At 38.5% G+C, this 27,409-nt stretch overlaps 2 protein-coding genes and 1 pseudogene across 8 annotated transcripts in view; 1 reads left to right on the top strand and 2 right to left on the bottom strand.

The window, feature by feature from the left end:
• Positions 1-13,549, bottom strand: part of THAP10 (THAP domain containing 10) — a 45,524-nt gene extending 31,975 nt beyond the window's left edge. For 3 of the 4 annotated variants that reach the window (XR_007153053.1, XM_047863222.1, XM_047863223.1), the window contains exons 1-3: positions 12,891-13,549; positions 5,448-5,595; positions 5,129-5,339 (exon numbers count right to left, since the gene is read on the bottom strand). Coding sequence is in view for 3 of the 4 variants with exons in the window: in XM_047863222.1 (XP_047719178.1) it covers positions 5,143-5,339; positions 5,448-5,595; positions 12,891-13,319 (774 nt within the window). In the remaining variant the exon portion in view is untranslated. Of the gene's footprint in view, positions 1-4,035; positions 5,340-5,447; positions 5,596-12,890 lie in introns of those variants that run through there. The other variant, XM_047863221.1, reaches the window with a different exon arrangement.
• A 99-nt stretch (positions 13,550-13,648) lies between these two features.
• Positions 13,649-27,409, top strand: part of LRRC49 (leucine rich repeat containing 49) — a 149,730-nt gene continuing 135,969 nt past the window's right edge. The window contains exons 1-6 of one of the 4 annotated variants that reach the window (XM_047863213.1): positions 13,649-13,929; positions 14,587-14,643; positions 17,048-17,135; positions 21,369-21,566; positions 21,919-22,021; positions 25,910-26,113. In XM_047863213.1, coding sequence (XP_047719169.1) covers positions 13,882-13,929; positions 14,587-14,643; positions 17,048-17,135; positions 21,369-21,566; positions 21,919-22,021; positions 25,910-26,113 — 698 coding nt within the window. In that variant the 5' untranslated portion in view covers positions 13,649-13,881. Of the gene's footprint in view, positions 13,930-14,586; positions 14,644-17,047; positions 17,136-21,368; positions 21,567-21,918; positions 22,022-25,909; positions 26,114-27,409 lie in introns of those variants that run through there. The other 3 variants (XM_047863214.1, XM_047863216.1, XM_047863215.1) reach the window with 3 other exon arrangements.
• LOC125169373 (uncharacterized) lies at positions 19,349-19,503 on the bottom strand (annotated as a pseudogene).

Raw genomic sequence — 27,409 nt, 5'->3', positions numbered from 1 at the left:
CTCTCTCTCTCTCTCTAGAATTCTGTGCAAGTGGAAATATCAAGCATGTGCTCTTATTTGAATCTGGATTTTTTTCACTCGGCGTAACGTTTTCAAGATTCATCCGTGTTGTTACACACATGCTTGTTCTCTTTTATTGTTGGGAGAATTCCATTGTCTGGATATACTATAATTTGCTTCTCCATTCACCTGTTCATGAACATTTGGGTTGTTTTCAGTTTTAGGCTCATAAACATCAGTGTAAAAGTCTTTGTGTAGACATGTATTTTAATTTCTCTTGGATAAATACTTAGGAGTTGAATTGCTTGGTTGAATGATATGGGTTGTTACCTTTATAAGAGTTTGCCAAACTGTTTTCTAAAGCGGTTTTAATATTTTACATTCTCATCAACCATGTCTCAGAATGCCGGATACTTCCTCTCTATCCAACACTTGGGTTATTCTAAACCGTTTGTATTTCTATATTGTAAATTGTATTGATTTTTTAATTTCACTTTCATTGTTCATGGCTAATATGTAACAGTACAATTGGTTTTTATACATTACTAAACTCACTTATTAATTCTATTAGCTTTGTTGTAGATCCCATAGGCATTTCTATGTACATGATCTATATTTAAAAAGCTTTATATTTTCCTTTTATTAATTTTTTTTTTAAATTTTCGAGAGAGAAAGCACATGCAAATGGGGGAGAGGAACAGAGGGAGAGAATCTTAAGCAGGCTTCAGGCTCAGTGTGGAGCCCCATGCGGGGCTGGATCCCACGACCCTGGGATCACGACCTAAGCTTAAATCAAGAGTTGGACGCTCAAACAACTGAGCCACTCTGGCACCCCTATATCTTCCTTTTCAACTTCTATGCATTTTATTATTTTTTTTCTTTTTGCCTATATTGCACTAATTAGGATCTTCACTACAATGTTGGCTAGAAGTACTGACGAATGGATATCCTCGCCTTGTTCCTGATTCTTATTCCTGATAAAGCTTTCAGCCCTTGAACATTAACTATGGTATTATTGGTATATACATCATGGCTGCCACTTATCAGACTGAGAAAGTTCCCTTCTACTCCTAGTTTGCTGAAAGTTTTTATCATAAATGGATCTTGATTTTTGTCAAATACGCTCTCTAAATCTAATGAGGTGTTCATGTGATTTTTCTCCTTTATTCTCTTAACGTGGTGATTGCATTGTTTGATTTTTGAGTGTGAAGCTAACCTTGCAGTGTTGAGCTAAACTATACTTGGACATGATGTATTATTGTTATATTGCAGGATAGGTTTGCTAATAGTTTGTTAAGGATATTTGCACATACATTCACATTGGGATATTGCTTTGTAATTTCTTATGTCTTTGCCCAGTTTTGGTAATAGAATAATGTCGAGCTCATGAGATGGAATGTGTTCCCTAATCCTTCTCTTGAAAGAGTTTACGTAACATTTACATTTTTTTCTTATGTGTTTGATAGAACTTATAAGTGAAGTCATCTGGGCATAGAATTTTCTTTGCGAAAGGATTAGAATTACAAATTCAATTTCTTTAATAGATATAGAGTGATTCAGGTTTTCTGTTTCTTCTTGTGTCAGTTTTGATAGCTTGTCTCTTTTCAGCTCTAGAATTTCCATTTGGTTCTTTTTTATAGTTTCCCTATCTCTTCATTTGGTATTACTGTATTTTTCTGTTTGAACACATTTAAAACAGCTCTTCTAAAGTTCTTCTCTGCTCAGTACAACTTCTGGTTATCGTGGAGTTGGTTTCTATTATTTCCTATGTCTTGATTATGGATCACACTTTTCCAATTTCTCCATATGACTAGTAATTTTTAGTATTATGCTGGACATTTTAGACGATGAATTCTGTCATCTTATTCTAAAGCATGAAGGATTTTGTTCTAACAGCTAGTTAACTTGGCTGGACTCAGACTCCAAGCTGTTTCCCCTATGGTGTAGCTAAGCTAAGGCTTCCAGCTGTTGCTTTCTACCAGGATCCCTGAGGTCTCTCCATACAACATATGTGTACTTCAGTGATTAGTCAAAGATTTGGGTGGTTGATAAGCAGATTTGGTCCTCCTCCCCAGTGGCTTCTACTTTTCTTTGACTCGCCCCACCACTTTTCACTTCAGGCGTCCTTAATTTTCAACTTTGACTCCTCACGCCAGTAAGATGGTAACTTTCTGTTTGAGTTCCATCTGCCCTTCACAGCATGGAACAGGGAGTGTACTCAGGCGGGAAGCCTCACAAAGGACATCTCGCCCACTGCAGTTCACCTCTTTTAAGGCTGACTTGCTATTTCTACCCGCTTTTGATGCTCCCCAGGTCCTTCAAAGTTGTTTTCTATACATGTTATCCATGGGACGGTTAATCTGATACACGCTTCCTTGCCACTAACAGAATAGGAACTGCCCTATTTGCTTCCATGGGGAAATGTGGGGAGATTTAAAAGAAAATGACACCATCACCACCATCATCTCTTCAGAATCCCCATTGAGAAATATTTTTGACAGAGCAAGCTTTATAGTCACACACTCTTGACGTGTCTCTCTTCTCTTGCCTAAAGTCCAATGACTTTACATGTGAATCCACTTATGTTTTTTAAATATAAGAGATAAATACTGGCAATGTGCCAGCCATAAAATACATTTAGAATAGAATTTAAGCCTAGAATAAAATAAAAATTGACAGCAGCCTCAAATGCCTTATGTGGTCTGGTTCTGTATACCAGTCCAATCTCATCTCTTATCATTCTCTGCCTAGTTCATTACCTCCAGCCACCCTAGCCTCCTTGTTGTTCCTCAAATACCAGAGCACCTGCCATTCCTATCATGTGGAATGCTCTGCCCTCCAATCATTAGATGGCTGCTTCTTCTGATCATCCAGGTCTCTGCTCAAATATTTTATCTTCAGAGAGACCTTTCCTGATTACTCTACCTAAAAGACCAAACTCTCTCCCTGACCCCAATTATGTTTTAACATCTTACTCTGCCTTGTTTTCTTCATAGCACTAATGATTATCTAAAATCATTCATTCATTTCCTTGTTTATTGCCTGGCTCTCCTCTAAAAGGTAAGCACCAAGAGGGCAGAATCTTTATCTTGTTCACCAATGTACCTTGGTATCTAGAAGTCATCTGGCAAAGAGTATGTTTAATAAATACTTATTAAATAAACAAATGAAAAATGATATGGGACGTTTTGAGGTATATCTCATTATTTCCCATTAAACTCTTCTGGGAACAACAGAAATTTAGATAATTGAAAATGTACAAAAAGTAATCAGTATTATATAAACCAGAAGTTCCTTATATTTAATTTAAAATAAAGCCAGTATTTCACTTTACTTCAGGACAGTGAAACATTGTACATTATAAAATCATGTGAATCAACAAACCAAACATAAATTCTCAATTGGTAAGAGAAGAAAATTCTAACTGAATAGAAAGTGAGAAAGAAAGAGAAAGAACTGTTACAGCTCTCAAAGTTGTTTAACACGTAGAAATGAAGTATACTCATGGCATTGGAATTTGGGGATGAATGGGCATATAATATTCATTATAATTGAATTAAGGAGATTGGCTGTTTAAAAGCTCAAGGGACAACAGGTACTTACTGATAGTATCAAGCTTCAGAAGATTTATGTGCTTAGTTTTAAAACATAAAGGTCTCTTGGGGCTCCTGTGTGGCTCAGTTGGTTAAGTGTTCGACTTCAGCTCAGGTCATGATCTCGCGGTCTGTGAGTTCGGGCCCCACATCGGGCTCTGTGCTGACAGCTCGGAGCCTGGAGCCTGGAGCCTGCTTTGGATTCTACATCTCCCTCTCTCTCTGCCCCTCCCCCCCTCATGCTCTGTGTCTTTCTCTCTTTCTCTCAAAAATAAACATTAAAAAAAAATTAAAAAAACAAAACAAAACAAAACATAAAGGTGTCTTAAAACATAAATCAGTCATCTCAAAGTCAAGCCAAAGCAGCAATCATAATAATGATAATAATAATAATAATAATGCTAAATGTTTACACAACGATGTTCAGGCTCACAGCTTCTACTAATATTTTGTTTGTTTTATTATTCTTTTTTATTAAAGTTACACTGTTCAAATTAAGTCACACATGAAGTTGGCTTTGGAAGAAAATCGCTTTGGTACATCGTTTAAATCTTCTAGGGTACAAAGCATGCAAGTTCTTCCAGTCATGCACAACAAGACATGTGAGGTATCAAATGGACATTTGTTTTTATTATTCTCACTAGAAGACTAGAGTTCTAATAAGTTTCTCAGAAACCGCTGTAACAAATTTCTTCATGGTACAAAACTGCCATGGACGTTGTCCTGATGGAGCAGCTAAGTTTCACGTGCTTACTTCCCAAATGTGGAATTCAATAGAGTGGTATCAACAGAGGAAAACCTAATTCCTGAAGTGGGGATGATGCTAGAAATGTACTAATTTTTTTTTTTTTGCATGATGTTAATAATTTCAGTGTTAAATGAATCAAGGTCATTGGTTGCTTGCAATAGGAACCAATGCAGATTTCATCAACAAGATAATCTAAGTATATGAAATTCTGTCTCTGTTTCAATCAATTCCCTTCGAATATTTTCTGCACGAGTCATAGCTTCACCAGAAATGCGCACGGGGACTGATCCCCAGATTGAAGAGTATTACAAATGGACAAACTAATAAATATACAACATAAAAAAAATCACAATCAAGGGTAAATCTCCTGACTCTACCCCCAGGTCATTTAATAGTATCAGACTTGGCTGTGCTTACTAGTATCTTCAAATTTAGAATAGTGACATTCCAGCTTATAAATGTCAAATAAGTCCCATATGGGTGTTGCTTCTGCAGTAAGCTTAAATATTCAGTGCTTAATCTTGATCTGGAAATGTTGCTATTGTGGTTCTGTTTTATAATCCGATTTCCACGGAGGATTAAAAAGAAAAAAGAACAAAAGGTGCAAGTGGGAGGTGGGGAGATTTGTGGACAGTATTATCTTCATTATCTTGGCAGGCGGGCACATTTTTGCCTTAGAGCTAAACAAATTTTGCTGATCCTCAACTATTTCAAAGCGAGAGAGCTACGGGAACAAAGAAGTAATGATGTGAGCAAAGATGGGAGACCGTACAGCACGTCAAGTCACCTGATGTCGCGTTTTTAACAGGATTCTTCTTTCACCTGCACAGCAGCATAAGACAAACCGCTCTGCTCACTCTCAAGGTCCCAGTCTGCATCTGTCTCTGAGTCACTGGAGTAAATGTCAAAGAGAGAGGCACTTCCAGACCGCAATTCATCTGTCTGAGTAGTGGCATTACACAGTTGTTTTCCAAACACTTTTACCTTGGCCTGAATACCTGAAGGGAACGAACACAATCGCCTATGAATGACACTTGGCTTGTCATGTATCTTTCATATACAAAAGATTAATTCAATTATAAATGAATTGAAGAGTCAAAACATACCAACACTTCGGTGAGGGGGCCTTTTCAGAGAAATCTGCGTACTTTTATGCACTGGACCTTCTTCACAGTGAGTAGGTACTGAAGTGACACCAGGAGATAGATTATCAGCGCGGACCTGTGTTTGCGTAATTTCATTTTCACATGTAACCTAAAAATATGAATCAGAGGAGAACTATATCAAAGGTAAGCCTAAGTAGTATGGTTTTATCTTTCAAAAGTGAGAAGTAGTAAAAGACTATAAATAATAGTTTTCAAGGTCACATATTAGGAAGACTGGAATTTGAACCCAGGCAAGCTGGCTCCATAGTCCAAGTTCTTAAGAACTCTGCCATACTGTTCCTTACTATTTGTAATCACGAATTGCTAAGCATTCTGGTCAAACCGCAATCTATAAGCTAGTAAGCTATTTGCTTACAACTCATTATTTTTCCCCCTAAATGAGTTGCTGTAAGAGATAATACTACTAGCATTAAATTATTGGATAGTGTAGCAGTAGCATTACTCTAGAAAACCCAATCATCGGTCCTTTATACCTTGCAGAGAAATGCTTTAATCCAATAATATGATTGGCTTTAATGTTTTTATGCTTTCCTGAGAAAAAAAAATACAACATGAAATGGAAATTTTGACTCTTGGGGGAAGTGAGAGGTAGAAAGGAGGAGGATTTGGATACTTAGAAGGCAACACACGACTGAGTACCTAGAAATAATATGGAAGAGGCTAAGAAAGGATATCTGGAATGTGTAAGGGGGCCTGTGAGAAGAAAAAATAAGACGTGATAAAGAAACAAAAACAAAATTTGGAAAGTGGGTGATGGGCACTGAGGAGGGCACCTGTTGGGATGAACACTGGGTATTGTATGGAAACCAATTTGACAATAAATTATATATTAAAAAAAAATTAAAGTACTTTGCAATTTTATCTAGTGGCCTGGTAGTGACAAGTGCATTCAGACCACTGAAAAAATATTTTAGCTGGCATCTATGGTTGCTGTAACACAGCAAGACATTAAAGATACTTTTGTGAAGAGTCCTTTTGTAACAGAAATAATTATATCTAATATTACTGAGGACTTAAATCAAAACATAAGTCTTACCTTTATTTGTGTTTATAATTATGACTAATTTCCACTGGCTATATCTACTTCTAAGCCAAGCCAAAAGTCTACAATAAGTTCATTATTTCTTTACAGAACAGATTTATGCTTGATAAAAATGGCATTTTAGTTATTTACTCAGGTTTTAAAAAATAACCTCTGTTCCCGTTAGAGGAATACATTTTATCACTGAGAAAAATTTGCATGCAGAGAATAAACTAAAATAAACTAAAAATTGGCCATAATCTCTTTATCCATAGCTAACAACTTTATGGTTTGGATTTTTTTTGGTCTTTTGCTATTTATTTTTTTAAAAATTGGGATAATCTGTTTTATAACCTTTTATAGACCTTTATATAACCTTTAATACATCGTTTTTCCCTATAATATAGCATGTTTCTATATTATTAAATCTACATAATTTTTGTGGCTGCATACAATCTATTGTACAGATATACTATAATTTATTAAAATAATCTGTATTGGACACCTTTGAACATAAATCTTTTGTGCACATATCTGATTACTTCTTCATATTAAAAGGTTAAGAAGCAGAATTTCCAAATATGTATTGATCAACTGGAACATGTGTCAAAAGAAAATATTTGAAGCGAGGCAGAGAGAGACAAAAGGATGGAAAATATAGAAAAGATCACAAGAGACAGCAGATAAAATGAAAAAGTATTGTATATGATATGAATTGTAGTCCCAGAGAAAAAGGGAAAATGGGACAGAAGCAATATTTGAACAAATAACATCTGAAAATTGACTAAAATGGACAGAAGACATTAAGACACAGTTTTACAAAAGTACTATTTGTATTAATCAAAATAAAAACAAAGGAAGCCACACCTATGCACATTACAGTAAAGCTGGAAAACAAAGAGAAAAAGTTAGAAGCAGCTAGAGGAAAAAGATACATTCTTTTCAAAGGGGCAACCATACATAAGTGAGTAAGGATACAGAAAGATTGAAAGTCAAAGGATGTAGTAAGATATACTATGCCAAAACAACCTAAAGAAGGCCGATGTTGCTATATTAGTATGTAACACAAAAACTGTTAGAATTAGAGACCAAATATGTAAATTCAACATCACAGTGGAAGATTTTTAACATGTCTCTCCCAGTAATCAATGCAATAAGTAGACAAAAATTCCAGAAGAACATAGAACATTTAAACATTAATAGACATAAATGGAACGTGGTACCCAACTGCAAAACGCGCATTCATCTCAAGTGAATATGGAATATTTACAAAAGCTGACCTATATTTTGCCTAATACAAGTTTCAATAAATTTTGAAAGATTAAATTCATATGCTATATATTCTCTGGCCACACTGTAATTGATGTAGAAATCTGTAACAAAAACAGAACTACAACATGCCTGTGTGCTTGCAAATTTTAAAATATATGGGTTCTAAATAACCCATGAAAAGATAAACTTAAAAGATAAATTTATAGTGAAAATAAAAAGATAGTTTAAACTAAATAATAATACTCTACATCAAAAACTTATGGGATTCAGTTAATGCCATGCTTACAAGGGAGTTTGGGGCCTTAGATGCATAAAAGGGTATAGGAAAATTGATCAGGCTTGGTTACTTTAGACTGGAATTAACATCATGCAAAAAAGGATTCCACGAAAGATTTCTAACATAGCCTCATTTCAGGAGTCAATTTTTTCCTCCATTAATACCACTCTAGGGAATTCTACAATTGGGAAGTAAGCATATGAAACTTATCCCCCATGTCCATTCAAATGAAAATTCTGAAAATCGATGATCCAATTTAACTTCTTAAGAAGTTAAAGAAAGAAGAGTGAATGAAAATTTAAGAAGCAGAAAAACCAAGAGTGAACTATAATGTAAACTATGGACTTTGGGGGATAATAATGTGTCAATGTTGGTGTATCAGTTCTAACAAATGTACCACTTTGGTGGAGGATGCTGATAACGGGAGAGGCCATGCATGGGTGGGTGCAGTGGGAAAATGGGAAATCTCTCTATATTCCCCTCAAGTTTGCTGTGTACCTAAAATTACTCTAAAAACAATCTTACAAAAATAATTTTTAAAATATTGGAGAAAAGCGTTTTAAAAAATTTAAGCAGCCAGGCAAAATCTGAAGTGTGGTAATTCAGTGTGTTGTCTTCACATAAGCAAGTTAGCTATTCTTAAGATATTCTTTGTATGAAATATCACATGTGAATATGTAAGGATATCCTAGTGTAAGTGAAGTTTTCCACTTTCTAACAAGTTTATTTAATGGAAAAGCAGATATGAAAAGATCTATGTTAACCATTTAGCTCAGTAATGTACAAATCGAACCCATCAACTAAAAACTCAAAGTTGAAAAAAGTACATGGAAGGAAAAATGATAGAAAATAATGAAAAAGAAAAAAAAATACCAGAGAAAAGATCAACAAGGCAAAGTATATTCTTTGAAAAGACTAATAAAATTGATATACACCTGGCGAAGTAGATCAAAAATGAAATGAGAAAGCAAAAATTACTACATAGCATAAAGAATTTCAAAAGATAAAAGATTATCATAAGCAATTTTGTGTCAATATATTTGAAAATTTAAATTAATGAATTTATAGGAAACACAATTTATCAAAAGAAGTATAGAAACAAAAAACTGAATAACCCTATAACTATTTTTAAAAATTGAACCCATCATTAAAAATCTTCCCACAAAGACAACTCCAGGATAGGTATCTTTATCATTGAACTATACCAAATATTAATACCAAATTTATTAATGGCTATATAATGCCCATTTATAGAAATATTTCCAGAAAATTATATAAGAAGAAATAATTCCAAATTGGTCAGCATAATCTTGACACCAAATCTGAGAAAGGAATTTCAGGAAAGAAAGACTATAGATCAGGTTTGCAAAAATCCTAAATATTAGCAAATCAAATGAAGCCATATGTAAAAAAAGAGTACTACACTTTGGCCAAATTGTGTTTACTTCAGCCATGAAAAGTTTGATTCTGTATTTCTTTTTTTTTTTTTTTTTTTTTTTAATTTTTTTTTTTTTCAACGTTTATTTATTTTTGGGACAGAGAGAGAGAGAGACAGAGCATGAACGGGGGAGGGGCAGAGAGAGAGGGAGACACAGAATCGGAAACAGGCTCCAGGCTCTGAGCTGTCAGCACAGAGCCCGACGCGGGGCTCGAACCCATGGACCGTGAGATCATGACCTGGCTGAAGTCGGACGCTTAACCGACTGCGCCACCCAGGCGCCCCTGATTCTGTATTTCAAAACCAGGCAATATAACTCACCACATTAACAGAATAATAGACAAAATATAGGATCATGAATAGATTCAGAAAATATATAAAGCACTTGATATGATTCCACATCACTTATGATTAAATCTGTATCAAAAATTAAGAACAGAGACTATTTCTTTTTAGGATAAAGAACAGCTGCAAAAAAAACCCTATAGCATAAATCGTATCAAATGGTAAACCTAAAGGCTTTCCCTCAAAACAAGGATGAGAAAAGGACTCCTCATCACCTCTTTGGTTCCCAACACCATACTAAAGTGTCTAGTTAGTATAGTAGGCATAGGAAATAGAAGCATGAACATCAAAAAGTATTTACCAACATGTTTTAGACATGAAGAAAATTCAAAAGTATTTACAAATTATTGGAATAAATAAGGTTCCACAAGGTTTCTGGATACGAGGTCAACAGAAGTCAATTTATCTACATAAATATATAAAAAAATAAAAATTTAAATACTATTTATAATAGCAAAATCAAATAGGGATAAATCTAATAAAAGATGTGCAGAACTTTTACATAGAATGCCATAAAATATTTTTAAGAGAAATGTAAAAACCCAGATAGAGGGATGCACTATATTCATGGATTGGAAGAATCAGTGTTGCCAATACGTTCTTTCTCCTCACATTCATTTATAGATTCAATGTAGTCCCAATCAAATCCCAGTAGATAATTTGTGGAAGTTGACAAACCAATTCTAAGATATACATGGAACTTACGTCACCTATGGTTGGATAAAAAAACAAGAATGCAAAATTGTTAAGGAAAAACAATAATCTTAGCTCTTGAAGCAAAATATCAGTGCATAGTGCTCCTCGGGGCCCCCTTTCCCCTTGGAGATAGTCCCTAATCTTTTTTCAAACTCCCTACAGATAAGGAACATTCCATTGCATTTACCTACATGTAGCACCAAACATCCAGAACAGTGTCTACAACAGCTCCTCGGTAAAAGTTGTAGAATGCCTAGAAATTGTCTGTCAGTTGGCCCCGGAATTGGGAAAATAGTGAGTGGTGGAAGGACTCAGAGGGGGCACAAGCAAACCGTCTTAGCAATGTTACTGGGGTTCTCGGTCCAGACCTGGCTACCAATGTATTGCTACCAACTCTAAACTCTTTTTAACATTATATACATTTAAAGTCACTACTATGAAAACACATAGTTTCCTAATAACTCGACAAGTGTATTAATGTAATATGGGTTGTTAGAAATTCTGGCTGGATTTACTAATTGGAAAATAGTTTTGGTATCTTTTCTGGATTTCAACATTTGCCTTTGTTATAGTATAAAATCTTTGACTGCTTCACTAGCCTGACTTTTCTTCTCCCAATTTATATAAATATAAATATTTATATTTATCTATTTATAGATGTACCTGTATGTGCTTAGGTAAAGGTTGGATAGGTAGTGATAGTGGATAAATAATTGAAGGGGCAGATGTCTTGACTGGTCTATAGCTTGGTGAGAAAGGAAACTGGCAGAGAACTGAACATTCTATTATAGTACAAAAAAGTGTTCTTATGGTCACATAATCACTCCACAATTCCATATTTATTGAATTCCTAAAATCTGCAAATTAATGTTCTAGGTACTGCCAGTATAATAATGAACATGTCAGATAGGATCCCTGCTCTCATGGAGCTTACATTCTAATGTGAAGACAAATATTAAGCGAACTACACAATTGTTTTGTGACAGTTGTGATGAGTATTACTGAAGTATATGTGCTATTGAAGCATATGAAATATATGAAGAAAGTATATAATTAGGGGGTCAAAGAGAAGGGTGTTTGAACTGATTTTTAAAGTAAAAAGACTTAATTGATGATGGTGGGGAGTGGGAGCAGCATAATTGCAGGATATTACATGAAACAGCTGAGTGAGGCTTGGTTGCTAGGAAGGAATATAGCATGTTCAAAAATGGAAAAGATCAGCATGACTGGTGTATATTGAACAAGGACAGTGGCCTTGGATAGGACTGGTATGGTAGACAGGGGCAAAAAGCACACAGGGACTTGCAGGCTGTGTTAATAATTTTGTTCTTTATCCTAGAAATGTCAGGATGCCTTAAAAGGGTCTTAAGCACCCACTCCAATGTAGGAAGCAGGTTGGTATTGCAGAAAAAAGTTTTGCTCTGACAATTAGACCTAGAGCAAATATTACAGGCCGACGAGGAAATTATTAACCTCCAGGATTGGCATCCTTGTGTATACATTGCGAGTTTGGACTAGATGAGCACCTAGTTTCCCTTCAGCTCTAAAATTCTAGGAATGCGTTTGAATATTCAAAGTCAAAACATCAATTACAGATCAGTTAGTTGACTTGTCTTCCCATCTCTAGAAATTGAACACCTTTTAGATCCAGTTAACAGTCCTGATTTAATCTACCTAAGGGTGATACGGCTGAAGTCTGGTGATCTCAAAGAAGGCTGGGGAGTCTTAAGATGGGAAGAGGGGAAGAAGATCGTGACCAGAGGCAAGGTAAGTATAATCTACGCTTATGAGGATTACTGAAATAGCAGAAGAGGGCAAGGTGGAAAAACTGAGCTCACTTAGATGATTTAACTTAAAGGCAGCTAGTCAAGAAGAAAGAAGCGGGGTTTACCAGCAAGCCCCCTCCTCCTCAGTAGCCCCGCATCCCCTCAACCTCCCCCCTCCCCATCATTCTGGCAGTCATAATGGACATCTCCTCCAGCTTATGTAATAGGTTATGCAAAGACAGTTTCAAGCACCCCAATTCCTTGAGATCTGCCCAAATGAAACCCTTTCTATTAAAAAAAAAAAAAAAGCCTACGAGAGTGTGTGTTTGGGGGAGGAAGAGGTAGAAGGAACTATAGTTCCAAAGTGCTCATGTTCTATAGGACCTTGAGGTCACCAATACAGCACACTCCTAATTTTACAGATGGGAAAACAGATCCTAATTTTACAGATGGGAAAACAGAACGCGTCGAGGCGAGGTGACCTTCCCCAGGTGACACTAGTGGGAGAGCCGAGACACAGTCCGGGGGTCCTCCCGCGACCCTCGGTGGACTCCTGGTGTCCCTTTACCTGTGAAGCCGCAGCCCTCTTCCTGGCCGGGAGGAGCGTGCAGGAGGCTGGATCCGGGGCGGCCTCCGCCTGCCTCACCGCCTGGGGCTCTCCTCCCTTTTCGGGGCCGCCCGCTTGCTCTCCCTCTTCTTCCCCCTGGGGTGCCGGGCCGGACAGCCGGTGCAGGGTGGGCACGGCGCCCGCCACGAGCCTCAGGCGCTGCGAGAAGCGCAGATTCTTCTGGATAACTGAAGACACGTCAAAACAGGCCGGAGCGAAGTGGTCCGAGCAGATGACAGAGCGGTCGTTGCCCCCGTACCAGTCGGCGCGGCGGCCCCGCACGAAGCGGTCCCACAGCAGCCGCACGGCCCGGTCCTTGGGGAAGCGGAACAGCGACTTCCCGGACTTGGTGGTGTTGCCGCAGTGGGCGGCCACGCAGCGGGCCGGCATGGTGGCGGCCTCTGCCTCGGCACGCCCGCGCCTTCCTAGCCGGGGCGACGCGGGCCCCCTTCGCCTGCCCGCGCGGCGCAGGGCCACCGGAAGTACCGAGCTCGGGCGCCACAGAAGAGTCCGCGGTGCCTGGAGGTCGGCCTCTGCCGGCTCGCGCCGGTCCTCCCCCGAGAGCAGGTGGCCACGGGCAGAGGGATCCAAATTTCGCGCGGGCCGAGCCGAGGTGGGCCGGAAAGAGGAACGGACCGGAAGTGGTGGTTGCCACGGCTACCGAGGCGGCCGGCCTCCTCCCCGCCTCCTCCTCTCCACACTCCCGCTCTGTTTGTAAGACGCCTGGAAAGTAGGACGACGAAGTGGGGACGCAGTGGGCCCCCACGAACATCACCAGAGGTTCTACCGACCGGGTTGGCCAGTCGATTTAGGAGAGGACCAGACCGGAAATGGTCGTCTCCATGGTAACCCATGAGCGGGTTGCCTGGGAGATGACCCCTTTCGGTCTCTGAGTCTCCGCTGTAGCGTCGCTTCTAAGGCAGATCTAACAGATCCTGGACTGTCTCCTGCCATGATTCCCGGGAAATACCGCTCTGTTTCTGGCCGGGCTGCGAACAACGTAGGTTGGGTCTCCTACTTTCCCCTTCTTCCCATTCGTGTCGTTCTTTCTGACGGGCGTCTTTGTCCTAGGTGATGGGCTGTGTTATTGGGATCAGGACCGCTGAATCTCCTCAAGCTATTGTCTGACCGAGGCTTGAGATTCGTGGACTGGACCAAGGCTCTTGGAGGGTATTTGATATAGAATGATGGGTATTCAAAGTCTTGTCCAGGTTCTTGGTTTCCCGGAAGGTGGAGCTGGTCTGCTGTGAAAGGCTACGATTCATTTTATAACCAGTCAACCCCCAGCCCCCTTTTTTAATTAAGAAAGATAATTATTATTAATAGGCACTCCCACCTCCTTTACCTGTCCCATTGAGATATTTACTTAGACCTGACCTGGCAAGTGTCAAAAACCTGAAGTGTTAAGGTAGAGGGTTAAATCGCCGCAGACATTTTGGAAAATAAATCGCAGTGAAACCTTTTAATTCTCAGTCCTGATTTTATTGTTTTCAGCAAATCCTCAGAACACGATCATTTAGCACAAACAGAAAACAAGCGTTCTATTTTATCCTAAGTTTTTGTTATGTCTTTATCTGTACTGGTTTGGGGAGGAATATGTGTGTGGGGGGGTATTTAAGTTAAGAGCATATTCGATGCTTTAATTTTTACATTGCAGGTGAACTGTGGGCTTCATCTGGTTATTCAGACATCATCGCTTCCTGAAAAAAGCAAAGTAAGATTTAAGCAGATTTGTACTTAAATTGAAGATGAATTATTTTATAATCTACACAAATAGCATGATTTAAAGAGCAGAACTAAAACTAATTTTTATTTTCTGCCCACATAAAGTCAAAAAGCCTCTTTTAAAAACTGGTTCTTATTTCACCAATTACAAGATGTGAGTTTTCCCTTCTTTTCTTTTAAATGTTTATTTATTTATTTTGAGAGAGAGAGAGAGAGAGCATGAACAAGGAGAAGCATAGAGAGAGGGGGAGAGAGAGAATCCCAAGCAGGCACCACACTCGGCACAGACCCCTAAGCAGGGCTCGATCTCACGACTGAGAGATCATAACCTGAGTGGAAATTAAGAGTCCATCACCTAACCAAATGAGCCACCCAGGAGCCCTGAGGTTTTTTTTTTTTTTCTTTTCTTTTTACATTTAAAAATTTCTTAAATTAGGATTCTTCTTGAAATTCATGGCACATCATAGTTTTACTGGGAAAGTTTTTTCTTTCTTAGTAGTGGGTAAAATGATGGTATGTCTTACTACCAATGGCATCTTATAATGAATAAAATGTGATAATTTAGGGGGATACATCTCCACATTCCATTTAAAATCAGGGGAGAAAATAATACATTAGCAGTGGAAATATATTAGGCTTCATGCTATTTAGAAGTTAAGATACGAACCTAAGATTCTTTTTTCCCCTAATTTGTGCACAGTATTTCTGACGTTTCCATTACGTCTAGCTTTAGATTTGATACACCTGTTTTTCTTTCCCTCCTGTCTCACCTCAGCATTCAAACATATTTACCTACCTCCCACACTGTCTCAAGACATACAACAATTTTTCCCCGTTTGACCAAGTTGGATACCTCCAACCATCGCAATTCAGATTTTTCCTAAAAAATTGTTCAATAGATATCACTTTACAGTTGTAAAGTGAAGGACAGTTTACAAATAACAGCATGAGGAGGGTAGGGAGGGTCAATTGGAGGACAGACATTATTAGTCAAGGAGGCAGTAGTTGATGACATTATTATATGAAAATAAACACTGGGAAAATCGATCATTTGATCATCTTAAATAAATAGCAGTTAGCTAGCTTAATTGAAAATATTCTTTTTTTAAAAAAAATTTTTTTTTTAACGTTTATTTATTTTTGGGACAGAGAGAGACAGAGCATGAACGGGGGAGGGGCAGAGAGAGAGGGAGACACAGAATCGGAAACAGGCTCCAGGCTCTGAGCCATCAGCCCAGAGCCTGACGCGGGGCTCGAACTCACGGACCGCGACATCGTGACCTGGCTGAAGTCGGACGCTTAACCGACTGCGCCACCCAGGCGCCCCGAAAATATTCTTTATTATAATTGGACATAATGAATTCCCTCCAAAGTTTTACTAGTTGATTTCACTGGACAAATCCTGTTCTATCATTAGAATGTACTTCTAGGAACTGTGTGCCTCATCCAAATTCTCTTCAAACCATTTGCTCCCTCTAGGGTAGACATATGTTCTGAGAAAATACCTTTAACTCATATAATTCATAAAGTTAGAATACAAATGCTATTATAATGTTTATAGTATGTATGAATCAGAAGCATCGTAGTTTTTAAGATATGTATTTAGGGTTTTTTCTGTGACTAATCATGAGAGGTTGTTTTGATTTTGTTTTTCTCAGTTCTGCCAAATAATTTAAAATCAATTTAGAGAAAAACCTTCTTAGAAGGTTTAGATATACAATTTTATTATAATTGAACATAAAAGAATTGTGATGATAAAAACATAGTGATTTTTTTGCCAACAGAATTTAGTTTCTGTTGTATGTTTTTTGCTTTTGTTTTCTAGAAAATAATTATTTTAATCATTGTAGTTTTGGTGAGGGTATGGAGGAATTGCAGGTGGTTTGGAACGTGTTTTCATTTGACCTCATGAAATCGACTCTGTGTGCGTGTGTGTGTGTGTGTGTGTGTGTGTGTGTGTGGTAAGAAACACATAACATAAAATTTACCATTGTAGCCATTTTAAGTATTTAATACCATTTTAAGTATTTAATACCATTTACCAGTAAATGGTATTAAATACATCCACAAGGTTGTATATCCATCATCATTATGTAGTTCCAGAACTTTTTGTCACCCAGAAGGGAGTCCCCTGTACCCATTAAGCAGTCACTCCCCATTCCTTCTTCCCACCCGCTTTGAAAGCCACAAATCTGTTTCCTGTCTCTGCAGATTTTCTTATTATTAGTACTTAGTAGATGGAATCATACACGATGTACCATTTTGTGTCTGGCTTCTTTCACTTAACGTGTTTTCAGGGTTCATCTCTGCTGTAGCGTGTATCAGTATTGTATGTAATTTTATAATTATCTTCAATCCTTACTGTGAAATTCTTCCCAAAATATGTGTTTTAGGTTGAATTCAAGCTAAATAAAGAAACACCATCATTCCCTGGTCGACTCTTACAACATGACCTTGAAAGAAACTACTCAAGTAGGCAAGGTAGAGATCAGCTATGGTTTATCTTCTTCGGGTAACATTGCTTACTAAGTTTAACTACTTAAATCCAAATAGACTTGAATGAAAAATGAAATGGTTCATTAACCAATGGTTAATTAATCAAATTGGTTTTGTATTTACTTAGATACAAATTGGTTTTATATACACAGCATACTAGATTATTTCCAATACAGAAAAAAGCAGTTATACTGTAGTTTGTGGTGAGCTATGTACAACATAATGGGAAAGAATCTTCCAAATACTGTATTAGAACTAGGAAAAATGGCTAATCAATGGAGGGTAAGAGTATGGGAACACAGATTTTAGGAAATAAGGAGAGAGTGGAAAGAGTGACAAATCACGAGTAGAAAAGAAAATCTCTTTCTTTCCCTTACTAGTGCATATAATTATGGATATTTTATATCAAAGGCCTTAAACTTTAGTGTGTATCCCCCAAGATTTTGTTAGAAAGGCAGGTTCCTAATACTCCCCTTCCTTTCTTCCTCTTCCCCATTCTGATTTTGTGGGTCTTGGGTGGGATTTGGAAATGTGCATTTTAATGTCTTGAGTGATTCTGATGGATATGGCTTGTAGACCACGCTTTGAAAAACACTGCCTTATATGATCTGGTCATATTTCTGAAATGTATTTTTCAGTTCAAGGAGAAATTTCCTTTAGTACATTTGAGTTGTTAGTTGGTTGCTGACAACTGCGAGCCATCTGTAATGGGCTAGCTTGAAGCACTACAGAATCCTTGTATACGAACCACCCCCACCTTCTAGGAGTTTGTATGAGAGTGTTGATCAGTATAGGCACGTCTAGACTGTTCATCTCATTACTATATGAGCATGTGGTCATTTTGAATATTTAATTCGTTTTCATTTTTTGTTTTGTGGCTTCAGGACCTTCTTGGGCCTGTCTCATCTGACATATGACTTTTCTCTTTCCTGTATCCTACAGTCTTGTCTTGGCCATGCTAGACATGGGATCAACCTAACTGCAGTCCCACACTGCAGGAAGCATCTGTCTTTCCCTCTTTTGTTCGGTTCAGTACATGTCCATTGAGTATGTACCATGTGTTCGACAATGTGTTACGCATAGAGTTACAGACGTGAACCTGAAAATTCTCAAGTAGATTTTCTATGTTTGCATGGTGAATTTCCTTCATATTTTTGCTAATAATATCTTCAATTTATTTTCTATATCAGGAGTCAAACTTACATACTTCTCCCGAGCTACTCTTGAGTTAGAAGAGTAAATTGATATGCATATTTCTGGATGACTGGCCAGGTTAAATTCATTTAAGTGGTAAGGTGTTACTAGATATTAGTAATGGGAAAATAGTGTGGAACACTGAATTTTGTGAACCTACCAGAAGAATAAAGTTTTATACATAAGTGATGACTCATAAGATACAAAATTCTCTAGGGAAAAATAAAACCTTTTTTTTTTCATTGAAGGATTTTATTCAAAATCATTCTCTGGAACAGGCTACTCATTTGTACCCAGTTGTTTCTAAATGTGCCTCCTCCATAGTTCTAGGCAGTTTCATGCAAAGAAGGCTACATGGCGTGTAGCTGTTTTCTCGACTTTTGTACTCACCATTCTACCTGCAAAGGCATAAAACTTTGGAGAAATTATAAGTAGCACTTTATCAGGAAAGTTTGGGAATCTTTATCGAATAAACTGCATCTTGATACCCAATCATTATAATTAATTTCACTCCATTTCTTATTTTTCTCTATTTTTTCAAAATTAATTAAATGTATATGGTAGCCTGCCCGCATAAATTAATCAATGATACTCTCAGTCTAAAGGAAAGAAGCTCAATTTTTTATTTGAGCTGGTAAGTCTAAAACTTGGTATGTAATTTCTTTTGGGCTTTTTGGAATAGTATTAAGAGTTGATACCTGTATCCTTGAGATTTTGTAAGAGCCATATATTCCGGGGATACAATAAAATCCCAGTTAGCCAGAGTTTAATTTGTTAGATCCCTTAAGTAAGAGTTCTAAAATATGTATAGAGAGAGGAGAAGGCAGTGCTTCAGTCTTAAGATCATAATAAATCAGTGGAAAATCTAGAATCAGAATCTCAAAGATAAGGCTGAGTGGACACACATATCTGACCATGTACTGTATCACTCATCCATGTGTTTTTTTCCATCCATCCACTTACCCATCCACTTCCCCATCCATTGATCTGTCTGTCTAGGGTGCAGTGCAGTAAAGATTCTCACTGAATAAGGCCTTTATTGGACGAATGCTCAGCACTTTTATACCAAAATACAAGATTTTGATTTTCTTCTTTTTTTTTTTTTTTTAACAAATAGTATATACTACCCTTGATCTTAGCCAAAAGGCCGAGAAGCGATCACAGAAATAGTATGTACAAGACAGATTTCCAGTTAACTCTTAGTAAATTGGAAAATCAGTTAATTTACAGATTGCTTACCGAATTTAGATGTGGCCAAGAATATAAAGAGTGTAAAATGAGGTCTGTGTCCCAAAGAGTTTATAAATTTAATTGGGAAAACAAGGGCCAATTAAATAGTAACATAGGAAATAATAACAGGAAATGTTTAATTAAAATGTTGCCACATAGTAATGTGGTTTATATGTAGGGTGAAACATCCCACAAAGATATATGGGTGTTTGATCCACGAATATATGTGCATTTATGTGGGTGTTTATATATCCACATAAATATGCGTATGTTTCAGTCATAGTTCATTCTGGTTTCCAGTCATTCAGAGGATCTTGTTTGTGGGTTTTAAGGCCTTTCTCCTAATCATTCTCATTCTATACTCTTTATTGTAAGATATGTATCTTATCTCTATGTATATCACACTGATCATGATAGTAAACTCATCATGGGGATTAGGATTATGACTTCTGCATATAATAGGAGCTGAAAAGTGTGAGGATAAAACTCCTTTGTTCACTAAGCATGACTGAAATTACCCTTTGATTATTTCCTCTATACCTCAGGTCTTTTGAAGTTTAAATCTGCCTCTTAAACTGAAGATTGGTTTGAAACCTTAACAAAATAATTTTAAAAATCTAACTCTAATGCTAATAAGAAAAATCACGTTTGTCCATTGTTTGGAGTTTTACCTTTATAATCTTTAGCTGACCAGTTACACCTTAATCAGTTAATTCTGAGACTAATTTTTGTTTTTGTTTTTTTTAACCATCTGAATTTTGATTTTTACATCAGTTTACTGAATCATGGTTGCTTTCCTATTCTGCTAGGAGCCGAATCCTATTCCAAGACCGGTTCGTTGGCGAACATGATGTCAGTTCTGAATGCGTATACTCTAGAACCTCATTATTAGCTATAGTGATGTTTTGTAGAAGTTAGAAAAGTGGAGTATTAGCACTGATTATTTTGTGCAAGAAGCTAGCTGTGTGATACTTCGGTTTATACCTTGTAGACCTATGGAAGCCAGCAGATACCATTGTTTTATAGCTTTTTAATACTATCTATATGGAGCTTGATTTTAATTTGCCATCATATTATCTGATGGTCTCCCCAAAAGTATGTTAGCTTTCTAGATTTGGTTTTATGATTTTATCTTGTTGGTCCGTTTGAGCAGAATTCTGTGGTAACCATAGTTTCCTTTTCACTGCTTATTGCTCCCTCCAGCATCAATTGCTGCTTTCAGGAATGTTGTCTTTATAGGAGAAAATACAGTAGATTTCTTCTGGCGTTCAAACTGCCTCCTTTAGCCCATTACTCAAATCCTACCTCATCTCTGGAACTTCTCAGCATCTTTTCCTGACCATTCTGCATTATTCTGGGTCTTTAGAATATATCCTAACATCCACCTCCCCCCAAACCCGTTTGTAGCCGTCTTCTTAAGTGAAAAATAATTGTCACATTTACGTGTGATTATATAAGAGACACCATTTTTATTCTGCATTTTGTGTATAGTTTGTTAACTTCATATGTGTTTGGCCATTAGGTTGAAAGCTACTTGCTGGCAGTCAGGTTAATAGGACCGCAGCCTATGCACCCCATAGGAGTGTCATACCCTGTGGACCCTAACTACGATTGTACAGCATTTATCCACATCCATTGGTCTCTGCAGTATTTTCAACTAATAGTAGCTGAACGTACACAGGAAAAGTGACGATGCCAGCTTTACATTTGCTCTCCCAGACTACTTTCTCTGTATTTCCAGTAGCAAAGTCATGTATTGTGTAGCTTTGTGACCAACTTTTTGATATTTTGAAGGAGACGGAAGAGTAATAAGCCCTTCGCCTCGTAATAAATCATCATGCATCTCGTCCACAACAAACGTGACAGATCTATGTGGGCTGGAAATGAAAACTACCATGAGCTCCTTATCAGCATTTGGAGATTCTTCCTTTCAGACACCTTCAAAGTCCAGAACCCGGCAGGGCTGTCATAGTGCTGGCCCAAACGTATCTGGTAATGAGGGACCGCCATGTCAGTTATAAGAGAGTTAAAGTTTAGTACGAGGAGTCAGCCTTATAAAGGGGTAAAGATAACACTAGAGTTGTTCTGTCCTCTCAGCCAATCTCTAGGGTGAGGGGAAAATGATTTGGTCTAGACAGAACGTATATGCAGAATACATAGTTGAGGTTTGAGGAGGAAAGAAACAAACTCACATGTGATCATTTTAAATGTGGGGAGCTATGGAAACTGTACTTTCCAGAAAAGATATTTGTAGGTGCCAAAGTTCTCCAAATATAAGATGACTTCGGTCTTGAGATTTTAAAGGTTTTTCTTAATCAAGTAATTTGTGTATCGTTTTCAATAGGTGATCATATTAATCTGGCGAGCTCATCAATGCCATCATTTCCCATTCTCCAACGTTCTTCTGAAGAGAAAATTCTTTACTCAGACAGGTTGACCCTAGAAAGGTGAGGACAATTTATTTTATTTATTTTTACCAGATAATACATAAGCCTGGTACAAGTTTGGAAAAGTACAAGTCTCTCTCCCTTCTCCTGTTCTCTAGCTCTTCAGTTCTCCCACGTACGTATAAAACTGTTACCACTTTTTTATTTATCCTTCCAGGGGTGTGGGGAGGGATTTTATAGCTATATAATGTAACAGAGCTTACCTATATCCTGAAAGAGTAGTATGGTAATTCTGGAGTATGACATTGATAAAAATGGATTTTAGGATGGAAACACTTTATCACATGGTCCTCATATGGGCCCTTAGGGCCCTATCCAGTTACCTCACTGGTCTCACCTCCTCCTAATCTCTCCTTCATTCACTCTGCCACATTTACACCTACCTCCTTGCTGCCCCTTGAATACACCAAGCATGCTTACACCTCAGGGCATTTGCACTTGATGTTCCTTCTGCCTGGAATGTGGTTCCCCCACGTATCAGTAGGCTCACTCCCTCACCTCCTTCAGGTCTTCACTCAAATGTTATCATGCTGGGGACGACCTTCCCCGGCCACCCTGTCTAAAGCTACTATCCCTTCCACCCTGCTACTCCCCAGCCCCCTTCTCTGCTTTATTCTTCTTCTTAGTCCCTAATCACTTTCTCACATTAAATATTTCACTTATCAAGTTTATTGTCCATCTCCTCTTACTGGAATATAAGCTCCACAAACACTGGGAGTTTTGTTCAGTTCTGTATCCCCAGCCCCTAGAACAGAGCCTGAGGAAAAATAGACTAAAAAACGTTGGAATGCGTGAATATATTTAGGATTTGATCCCTAGCTTTAAGTCTAGGAAGCCCTCTGCAATAGAATGGTGGGTGAAACACCCGTACCCTACCTTAGTGCTATGAGCAGCCTAGAGGAGCCATCTCTGCCTCGCATACCTTTAGCTTAGCGGTGCGTTTCCAAGAGCAAATTGGTAAGCAGACTTCTGACGCTGGCAGTGCCTGACAGTAAATTGTCATGGACCATTTGTGTGTCTGGTTGGGAGAAAGCTCTCTGGAGGGCTGTTGTATTGTAGGCAGAGCACCACTTGAGGGCACTAATTCTCGTGCCAGGTTGGCAGTATTGCTGGGTTTTGTGATCTAACACCGTCTAATGTTTGTAACTCTTCCGATACCATTTTAACGTTTTGAGGGATTTTCTGGAAATTTTTATCTCCGTCTTTACAAGCCCAGCCAGGAATAGTACCTCGGCCCTGCAGTTGCGTGGGCCTTGATACTAACAGGAGCCGGTGTTTGTGAGGCCGAGAGATAACAGGTCAGGCACTTGTGTGGTAGCTTGTGGTGGTTCAGGCAATTGTGAAGATGGTCTTTGTATCATGGGCATCTGGGGGGAAGAAGCCGGCTGGTCAGGTGGAGACTTGCTTACCAAGGAAAGGCAGGACCAAGGAGTCGATTCGGTTTCAAAGGCTGGGTGTGAAATGGCAGGACTGCAAAATGCCGTAAGCTCAAGCATAATTTGATCAGTACCAGGGTGTGACCAAGAAAGTGGGGCTAGCAGCAACAGCCTTAGGGATCATTATTTGAGAGCCAGGGGTAGTGGCCGTGGTTTCCAAAGGCATATCTTCCTCACTGCAGCTTCTGAGCCAGGAGACTGAGGGGTCAAGGGGAGAATGTAGCCCGAGAAGAAATGCTTGGAGAGCTAGGCTCTGGCTGTCCTGAGAGTTAGGGTAGGCCAGGAGCACCAGGAAGGCAGCCTTCCAGCACCAAGCAGGAAACACAGAGGCAAAAGGACAGTCCAGTAAACACGTGGTATGGGGCAGGAGGTGTAGCAACTGGGCGATTTTGTAGGCAGGATGACCCCCGCGGAGAGCACTGCCTTTTTATGTGTGTGTGTTTGCTTGGTTTGCTGGATGGCAGGGACTTAGGGGGTTAAGGGGTGGACGCGTGAGCCTTGGATCTGGGATTTAGTCACTGGATTTGGAATCTGAGAAAGTGACTTTATTTTAAGCTACAATAGTTTATGTAAGAGGGAGGTCCGAGATTACTTATTTTCTTTTCTCAGTAAAGACTGACTCAGAACTTGGATGAACTAGAAGCTGAGGGTATTGGTAAGTTTAATTATGAGAAACAGACGAAGTCTGGAGCAGGAAAAAATGAGACAATATAAGTTTTTTGCTAAGTGGATAAAGATATACATTTTAAACTAGAATATTTGTAATTTATTAATTTATAACTGATAAAACATGGAGCAAATTAGTATATTTGAATGCATGAAATGAATTAAAAATACTAAGCATACATGAAAAGAATTCAACTATTATCTGTTATGTTTTACTTTTCTTCTATTTTAAACTGATTTTTGGGGCGCCTGGGTGGCGCAGTCGGTTAAGCGTCCGACTTCAGCCAGGTCACGATCTCGCGGTCCGTGAGTTCGAGCCCCGCGTCGGGCTCTGGGCTGATGGCTCAGAGCCTGGAGCCTGTTGACGATTCTGTGTCTCCCTCTCTCTCTGCCCCTCCCCCGTTCATGCTCTGTCTCTCTCTGTCCCAAAAAAATAAAAATAAAATAAAATAAACTGATTTTTTCAGGGTCTGTATTTTTAGACATCATACCTTTTTTGTTTAATTTTTTTTATGTTTGTTTGATTTTTGAGAGAGAGCACGCGCGCTCACGCGTGCGTGTACGCGTGTGGGGGAGGGGCAGAGACCAAGGGGGAGACAGGATCCGAAGCAGGCTCCAGGCTCTGAGCTGTCAGCACACAGCACATGCGGGGCTCGAACTCACAAACCTTGAGATCGTGACCTGAGCTGAAGTCCCATGCTTAACCGACTGAGCCACTTACTCAGGGGCCCCTAAACATCATATCTTTGTTGGCCATTAGCATTCAGTCATTTCCTTGTGCTAATCACTCTGTTTTCTCTAAATGAGGTTGATTCTGATCACTTCCACAGTTTTACTCATGCTTGATTTATTTTCTTTAGAGATTCTATTGACTTGATTTTTACTGAAAGGAAATAGTTCTAAGAAGTCTCCCCATTAGAGTTGTTCACATGCTGGTCGATAGAACCACGTTTTCCTCCAACACTGTTGAAAATCTCAGAGTAGAATCCCTCCTGTCTGCCATATGTTGCGCTAGTAGAATTCTTAAAGGGCCCTGCACGTATTTACTTCACATGTAATATATGATAGCTTTTTGCATAATAGAGACTGAGTCTTTCAGATACAGCGAAAGGCATATATTAGTAAAGGTTTCATCGTATCCTTTGGCATTCTAAATGTTCTGCAAAGTCTAGAGTTAATGTTGAATGTGTAATCATATTTTTAAAATCTAAGTTTCTGAGGACTACTTTTCCATGCATGGATTTCAGGATGAAACTGTTTCCATCAGATGAACTGTAGACTGCCGAATTTCTTCCTCTTCCCAAGATGTCATTCAGCTCTAGAGTCAATGATTCTGTGAGACACCTGTATATATGTGTTTTGTTTTTGTTTTTGTTTTTTTTTTCCTGATGACTTAGTTGCCTGGGAGGTCTTTGTATCAGTAGATCCACATCAAGGTCATTTCTCTGGTGATGTGACGTGGCTCTTTGAATCATCTCAACTTTCACCACAGAAGGCAATTACGTTGAGTGTTTTCTGATGTTAAGTCCATTTTATGTGAAATAATCGATATTGGAGATTTTTTTTTAATATAATGAGAGCTTAGACTTAATTTTGATAAATGCCTTTGGCAAAGTACATTGTCTTTTAATAGAGATGATTTACAATAGTTCCTGGAGGCAAGAAGTGGTTGTGTTTACCTTTTTCTCCTCACAGCATGGGAGCACAAAGATACTATTAATAACATTCTTAAGAGGAGGCAGATTGTCACATTGAAGCCTTATTTACTTTCAAAAATGTTTTCTAGGCAAAAGCTGACTGTGTGTCCTATCATTGATGGAGAAGAACACCTTCGTTTGTTGAACTTTCAACACAATTTTATAACTCGGATCCAAAATATTTCTAATCTACAGAGGCTAATATTCTTGGATTTATATGATAACCAAATTGAAGAAATCAGTGGGCTTTCTACTCTGAGATCCCTCCGTGTCCTTCTGCTGGGAAAAAACAGGTAATCTTTGTAGAGCATATTTGTTTATTTACTTAGGGCTAACGTTGAGTCTCCTGGTGTTCAGATAACGTGTCAGAATTGAATAATACTTAAGAAACTAATAGGCTAAAATTTGGAAAGAGTATTTGCGTGGATTAAGATTCAGTTATAATTTGTCTTAGGAGATTCAGTCTAACAGCCAAACCAAATAATATTTATTGAATGCATATTTTATTATTTCCATTGCTTTCCAGTGCCATATCTTACATGGAAGTGAATAGCAAACTTTGGCCTTAACTTTATGTTTTCATGGGCTATATTATGTAAACATGAGTAGTCACTTCAGGCTTATGTGTTTCACTTGTAATTCTCAGTGCTTGACTGAGGGTAGATATTTGATATTTCGTGCTTGTCAAATTACTGATTGATTCTTTTTTGGATGGTGTTTTCAGTATGTATTTAATATTATATCCTTTACAAACTTCCCCAGTTCCTTTAAACATTATTTTCTTTATTTTTTTTGAGAGAGAGAGAGACAGACAGAGCATGAGCTGGGGAGGAGCAGAGAGAGAGGCAGACACAGAATCCAAAGTAGACTCCAGGCTCCAAGCTGTCAGCAAGGAGCCTGACGCAGGGCTCGAACCCACAAACCGCGAGATCATGACCTGAGCCGAAGTCCGAAGCTCAACGACTGAGCCACCCAGGTGCCCCTGCCCCAGTTCCTTTTATAAGGCTCTATCGTGTAGTGCAGTTACACAATTTCTGACTAATTTCCTTGAGATTTGTCCATGATTTTCTCTCCATTCTGTTTTACTAGTTTTTGCAATGCCTACAAAGAAGGGCTGTTTAGCAAACCCCAAAATGATTTTTGTATTATCAAATAATGAATTTTAAATACAGCATTATATCCAAGCTTGGTTCCCCTCCCTTCTTCCTCCCCCCCCCCCCCCCCCCCCCCAGCATGGATCTTGAATTACCTCTTTATTCTCACTGGCTGGTGGTAATAGTAAGGTGCTTTTTCCAAGATCATGTCCCAGAATTCTAGGCTCTTGTCTCTTCTCTGTGGTTTCTGTCTCTGTCTCTGTCTCTTTTTAATACATATATATTTTTTAAGTTTATTCACTTACTTTGTCAGAGAGAGACGTGGGAGGGGCAGAGAGAATCCCAAGCAGGCTCTGCACCGTCAGCAGGGCCTGACGCAGCGCTCAGTCTCACGAACTGTGAGATCATGACCTGAGCCGAAAGCAAACGTCAGATGCTTAACTGACTGAGCCACCCAGGTGCCCCTTTTCTCTGTGGTTTCTCGAAGGTGCCCAC

Source organism: Prionailurus viverrinus, chromosome B3 (assembly GCF_022837055.1).
Source record: "Prionailurus viverrinus isolate Anna chromosome B3, UM_Priviv_1.0, whole genome shotgun sequence".
Classification (NCBI taxonomy): domain Eukaryota; kingdom Metazoa; phylum Chordata; class Mammalia; order Carnivora; family Felidae; genus Prionailurus; species Prionailurus viverrinus.
The sequence above is the reverse complement of the archived record's forward strand: the minus strand, read 5'-3'. Positions and strand labels throughout refer to the sequence as shown.